The following is a 6,357-nucleotide window of genomic DNA, read 5'->3' on the forward strand; positions in this document are numbered from 1 at the left end:
TCCCCTTCCGCTGCTGCGCAGCTTCTCTCTTGTCTCATGTCTATTTTTAGAGCTGGCAGATTTTCTACGTTCTAAAACGGGCAAAAGTGTTGTGAACAGGAAGGTGTGTGTACGTGTTTTTGTGCATATGTGTGTGTGTTTTTTTTCACCTTTCTTAGACATACTACCATGCATAGTAGGCCAACTCGTGCACGTTTCACACACCCTTGCTGTTCCCCATTAACACACACGGTACATTCCTGTACACATGCACGCATCCCATTTGCATTTGGCTGCTCTCTGTTCTCGGCCCCGAGGGAGACAGTTGATTGAAGGTTTTGGTTAAAAACTAAAAAAAGAAACAACGGCACAGCGAGACCTTTTTGAATGCAGCATTTTTTTATATCGACACAGCGTGTACTACTGTGGAACTATGGTCTGATTTCATCTTTTTGCTTAGCTAAGCTTGGATCCTCCTCACCTCTCCCTCATCATTAGCTATCCCCCTCTGCAACACACTGCCCCACCCCCCTCAAACTTCCTTACTCCATCATTCTCAACTGCAAGCTAAGACTCTATAGTAGCTATCATACAGAGAAACTACAAAGAAACTATTGAAGCTCCTAACACAGCACTAGTGACAGTAGCATCTTTGTCAAAGTGCTGGAAGCCCGTCATGTTGAAAGAAGCCAACATGCTGGCCTGTTTGGCTGAGGAAAAAGGATGCTGCATTCCCAGGAAACAAGAGAGATAAATAGAGTAGAGAAAACGCATCCCTATGGAGATGGAGACCAAAAGCTACTGTAAACCAATGGAGGGGAAGCTACAGTAAACCTCAACATCAAAATCTCAAAAAAGTGAATACTCCCATAGTTTTTAGGAACATACTGTAACACCGATTGCGTGAGAGGAAGGGGGGGAATAACTTTTTAGCATCTTCCCGCAGTGTGTCTCAAGTCTTATTAAGAATGAGCAGCTCTATGCGCACTGGGCGGTGCAGTGTTTTTTAAGCCTTTTTTTTTCCCAGTGCCCTGAGTTTCCCTTGACTAGTGGGACTGCTGAATGAGTGAATGTAAATGTACACCAATTAGATGAGAAACTGGCTTTTCTGTAAAGCTCCCAAACCCATGGGCGAGAGGAGGACGAGGGGAAAAAAACACCGCTCGTCGGAAAATAAATGATCTGTATGCGAATAACCCGCAACCAACACTCAGTCGATGGGTCCAAAAGAAAGAAGGTGACGTGATGCCATGTACTTTATTCCCTGGTGAAATGTGCGCAGATAGATTACTCATCTATTAGGGGAAAGGTACATGTAGATTCAGAGATTTCTTTACAAAAATGCTAAATGATGGATTGTTGCATGCCAGAAAAGTTCCCTGAATGATAGCTGCAAGTCTGTCAATTATGAAAAAAAATTAAACCTATTCTATTTTCTCATTAAGTAGGAATTTGAGTCTGACATCCCTCAGTCCTTAAGTAAACGTTCATCTTGCAGCTTCTCTACTTTCTAAATCCCCACCTAGTGCACTACAGGGGGCCTATTTCAATCCCCACAGCCACACATGACCTGAGAGGAGCTGGAACTTTCCAACACAAAGATCCTGTCCGATGTAAAGTGCTGATTAAGACTAGACTCCTTCCTGTCCCGCCCTCCATTCCTCTCGTTCGTTCTCTCTCATCAGCCGGGGAGCACACTCTGGATCCTTGTGAAGGAGCAATGCTGGCCGAGCCTTGTAAGGAAGCCCATTAAGAAGCCCATCAATATTTCATCATTGCTCACTCAGAAACATAGTTATAGAAGTTTCCAGGCCGGGACCATTAGGGGGCAGACGTCAATATGTTATGGGAGCGAGGATCTCTCTTCTCTTCTCCCCCCATTCTCTCCTGCCTTTGTCCATCTCCCCTCTCAAGTCATTGGAGAGGCTTTTTCAAGACGACAGCGGTTTCCGCTACGTCTACATTAAACAAATCATTAACCATTAGGTATCCAGGGAGCGTAATATCCTTTCCTGCTCCTGTCAAACGACCCCAAATACTGTTAGTCTCTGGGAGAGGAAGAGAGGGAGACTGTGGTGGAGGCTTGTTTGTAAAATCTGTGTTAAAGTCTTTAACACCTCATTAACAGCATGAAATGATTGTATAATGTGATGTAGACAAGCCTAAACACTCTCTAGAAACACGTTTTGTGAGATTTTTGACTCATGGCTGTTGAGACGGGTCTAGCACCTTCAGTAGTGGCCAACACAGTGAGCGGACAGCACGGTCAACAAGAAGATGAACTTGCTGTCTCTCACACACAGTGAGTCAAATCCTAAGATGCAAATGTAAAACTTTCCTCCAAAGAGACACAGGGGAGCTTAATTGCATTCTTCTGAGGATTAGAATGTTTTATAACCCTTATTTCATATTATTACACCTACATTAGCTGGGATGAGAACTAGCCTGCAGGCTAAAGTGTGTTAAATATAGCTGTAGCAAACATTTTAATGAGTTTTCCTCCAGCTCACCTTTCAGTGTCCTTGGAATTAAAAGGTCCTGCTATATGCATTTTACCAGAGGAAATGTGAGGTCCCCTCGAAGCCTAAAATGACCGGATCCAAGGCTGCCAACTCCATACTAATGTAAACAACACCTCCAGACCCCCAGTGGGTGGAGTCATGCCAATCATTGTACCTATGTACGTTTTAAAACCCTAAGGTCTTACAGTGTGAATGCTGCTCTGACCTTAATTAGGCATGTCGTTACTTTTCACTGAGTGCAGCCTAACTGCACGAACCTGTGAACTTTGCGCTTCAAAGCACATTTTTTGGCTTCGTGCACTAAATTATTTTTGCAAGCATACACCTGTACCTATTTGGAAGTGCATATGATTCCAAATATTAATATGTTTCCACGTTTAAAAATTAATAATCCAAGTTATGAAACTTACAATACAGTCCCAACATGTACTCACCAAAGTGCAGAACCTCTCCGGTGGGTTTCCACACGTAATTCCCGGAGGATCCACCTTGATCCGCATGTAGTCTTTCATGGACGCTGCTTTCGGCTGGCACGCGTAATGCTCCCACACTGAGCCCTCATCGGTGCTCACCAGGGACTTGCACAGTTCGTACTGGCCTAGAGTGGAGGCCAGGCAGTGCAGCAGCAGCAGCAACACGACCAGGAGGAGCATGGCAGGCTGGGGTGGTGCTTGGAACGGGGTCCGGCGCAGGGTGAGGGGGCCACGGAGCTCAGAGGAGAGGTGAAGGCATGGAGCGGGGATCATAAAGAAACAGAGGACATTCCTACAACCATTCTTCTGTACCATGTACTGAGGTGCAGGTGAATCGCCACAGCTCGCCTCCAGACTTATACATTCCCTAAATGACAGGAAAACACTGTGTCGGCAACTTTCAGTGTCTGAAATATTGACTGCCCCCAGAGAACCGAGAGACGGACACTTTGCTGTTGTGACAGCTGACTTCCGGAGAACGGTGGGCGGATGGAGAAGGGGACAATGTTAAAGATATTAGTCTCGGGATACACTTTAACCATAGTGTTTCAGGGAGATGGGTGGGAGATGTTAACGCGGAACCATGTCTCAGAAAGCGGTATCCTGCAGGGAAACAGTTGCACTGGTCGGGCACGATGGAGGACTTACTGCGTCTTCAGGTATATCCATTGGACAGAGCTCGTCTGATTGTCCTGCGACAAAGCGAGGACAGATGCGAGACAAGTATAACGTTAGTATATACCCATGACAGTTCGGCACTTCTCACTACAGATGCAACAACTTATTTTCAGAACTCAACTTGAGATTAAAAATACACCGCAATTCTCTTTTGCACATTGCAAAGTTAAATAAAGAAAAAAAAGAAAAGAAAAAAGCATCACATTCCACTGCAGACTATAAAGAAAACTTTTGAAGTGAAAGTGTGACACCGCCCGCTGGCTAAAAGAAAGGCAAGTTTAAGTCCGCCTCCAGTTTAAATCCACCTGTAATATAAAGAGTTAGACATTTAAAACGCACTAAAGGCGCCGCGCTGTGTGGATAATCTTGTGCGTAAAAACACGTGCTGCAGCCGGTTGCAGCCTGCTACAGATGATTGTTTGTTTTGTTTGTTTGTTTGTTTGTTTTTTTTACAATAACTGCACTTCAAGAAATACAGTATATATCTGTAAGGACGCCATATCATCAGTTTTTTTTTAAACTCGAAATAATTAGAAATTATAGTCACAGATCAACTTATTTACAGAATGAGGTCTGTTAATTATTCTGAGCACTCTGTCATCAATTTAGTGACAGGCTCTAAGCAAAACGAATTGCAGCGAAAGTAGTTTATTCACTCATTCATATTGAAACCCGACTCTACACTGTAACGATCGATGTTTTTGCTTGACACATTTTGCAGCGTGGACTCACCGCTCAGAATACGGCAGTCATCCCGAACTGGCAGAGGCCAGATCCGTAATTGCGCAACCCTACCCCACACAACCCTGTGGTCTTAGTTCAGTTGTCAAGCCGCCACTGACAGTCTCGTAGGGGTGTGTCACTTTTTAGTGTGTCCCACCGAGCAGCATCGCTCACGCCGTGTCGTAGCCTATGTTACATATTCACAAATAAATGCATTGGTGCGTTTGTTCAAAACAGTATAAATGCATATGAGAGTGCCCTCACCACTCTGACTATCCTGGAGTGCTCCGGATATTGTGCAAGAAACTCAGAGCAGCTTCTGGATGCAGACTTCAAAGAGCTTTAGCAGAATGCATCGTTACGCGATGTGCTGTATCATATCAGATGAGGCACTTACTTCTAACATGCATCCGTGAGACAGGTCAGCACTTTGCGTGGCGTTGGAGTGCGCGAACGTCCCCCCTCCCTCTTTGGTCAGTAAGATCCTCCCGATCATCCGCTGTGGTCGTCCCCCCGCCGCGGTCCTCTCCGTACTCCCGTTATGTGCCTGGCCGGCTCGCTGTTTGTTTGTGCCTTCGCAGGATACTTTTTTATCACACCGTGGATGGCTGCGCACGGCAGATCGGTGTCCTAGATCTGGAAGCGGCTGGGAAAAGAGGACTGAAATCCAGCGTCCAGGAGTATCAAAAGTATAAAACATTGACTTTGTGCAAAGGCTTGTACCCGCCCTCCTTCCCTTCTCTCCTCCTCCTCTACCTACTTTACAAGCTCGGGTTTACCCGGGAGGCTCAAGGGCGGAAAGAAAGACAGAAAAAAGGCTTTATGGAAAATATCAGCCTCCCTCTCTTCCTCCCTCCCCTCTTTCTCACTCTCCCTTTCTCTTTTGCTCTCTCACTATCTCTCTCTGTCTCTCGCACTCTCTCGGTTAATGCCTAGGCTAAATCCCTTTACCACCACTTTCAATCACTATCTGAGCTTTTATCTGCTCCAGCCCTGCTGCCTGAGCCAGGGCGGTGCGACTTCCCTTCAACGCTCCTGCTCCAAACTGTTCCCATCAGGTCCGGTCTGCACCTTTCTCGGCTTAAAGGACCAGCGGGAAAAGGTGGGACCTGGTGTGATTCCCAACTGGCCCTTAATCTTTGCAAATGTGTAAAAAAAAAATTGTTTAGTTGTGGTCTGAACTTGCAGTTTCCCTGCATCAAAAGTCCGGTCTTGTAGGTTCGTAGAGTGACTTTTACCTTTGTGCGGCAGCTCGCCTTAAAATTCTCTGTAGCATGAAGTAACACAAGAATTGGTTGATAACTGAACCACTGAATTATAATAATTCAGTGGTTTCTTAAGCCAAAAACATATGTAATATTAATCACATAGACGATTGTTATCCAGAAGCATCGGTGAATCTTGCTGTGAATGTGTTTGAGTATATGCAAAAGTTCACATTTCCTAAAGGCAAGTGCACAGCTATGTAATACTTCCATCTTCTAGCAGAAGGAGGCAGGACATTTAACTTTCTATAGAGGAGACACAACATAACTCAAATACATTTACACCACTGTTTGTCAGTTCCAGCTGATTCGTGTAGCTGTTGTTGCAATTCCCATAGTTTAGACCAGAAGCCTTTTAATTGCTGCTGTTCATACTATATTTAAGTGTAAATTTAAAACACATAAAAGAAATGATCCCTTTCTATATTGTTTATTAAAGTCACACATAATTAATATGTTTTAAGATAAGAGAAAATTATTATTTCCTCTGTTAAAATTGTGTTGTTGTTTTTTTAAACTTGTCACGAAGTTGAGGTTGCAAAACTCCACCAATGTGCGTAAATCAAATGTAGGCTGCTATAACCTGCGAGAAAACTTGTTTCAACCTGTGTTTGTGGCACTGCAGCTTCATTTTTTAAGCCACATGTCCTGGAGTCTCCTTAGGTCACAAGCAGCAGTGTGTGTTTTTGTGAAATGAAAAATAGCCCACATTTTGCA

General features: G+C 44.4%; 1 protein-coding gene across 10 annotated transcripts in view; it reads right to left on the bottom strand.

Annotated features, from left to right (window-relative positions):
- Nucleotides 1-5,421, bottom strand: part of ntng2b (netrin g2b) — a 57,344-nt gene extending 51,923 nt beyond the window's left edge. For 2 of the 10 annotated variants that reach the window (XM_067484037.1, XM_067484038.1), the window contains exons 1-2: nt 4,773-5,419; nt 2,936-3,666 (exon numbers count right to left, since the gene is read on the bottom strand). In XM_067484037.1, coding sequence (XP_067340138.1) covers nt 2,936-3,289 — 354 coding nt within the window. In that variant the 5' untranslated portion in view covers nt 3,290-3,666; nt 4,773-5,419. Of the gene's footprint in view, nt 1-2,935; nt 3,667-4,384; nt 4,541-4,639 lie in introns of those variants that run through there. The other 8 variants (XM_067484034.1, XM_067484031.1, XM_067484036.1 and 5 more) reach the window with 8 other exon arrangements.
- Between the last annotated feature and the right edge of the window lie 936 nt (nt 5,422-6,357).

Source organism: Channa argus, chromosome 18, assembly GCF_033026475.1.
Source record: "Channa argus isolate prfri chromosome 18, Channa argus male v1.0, whole genome shotgun sequence".
NCBI lineage: Eukaryota > Metazoa > Chordata > Actinopteri > Anabantiformes > Channidae > Channa > Channa argus.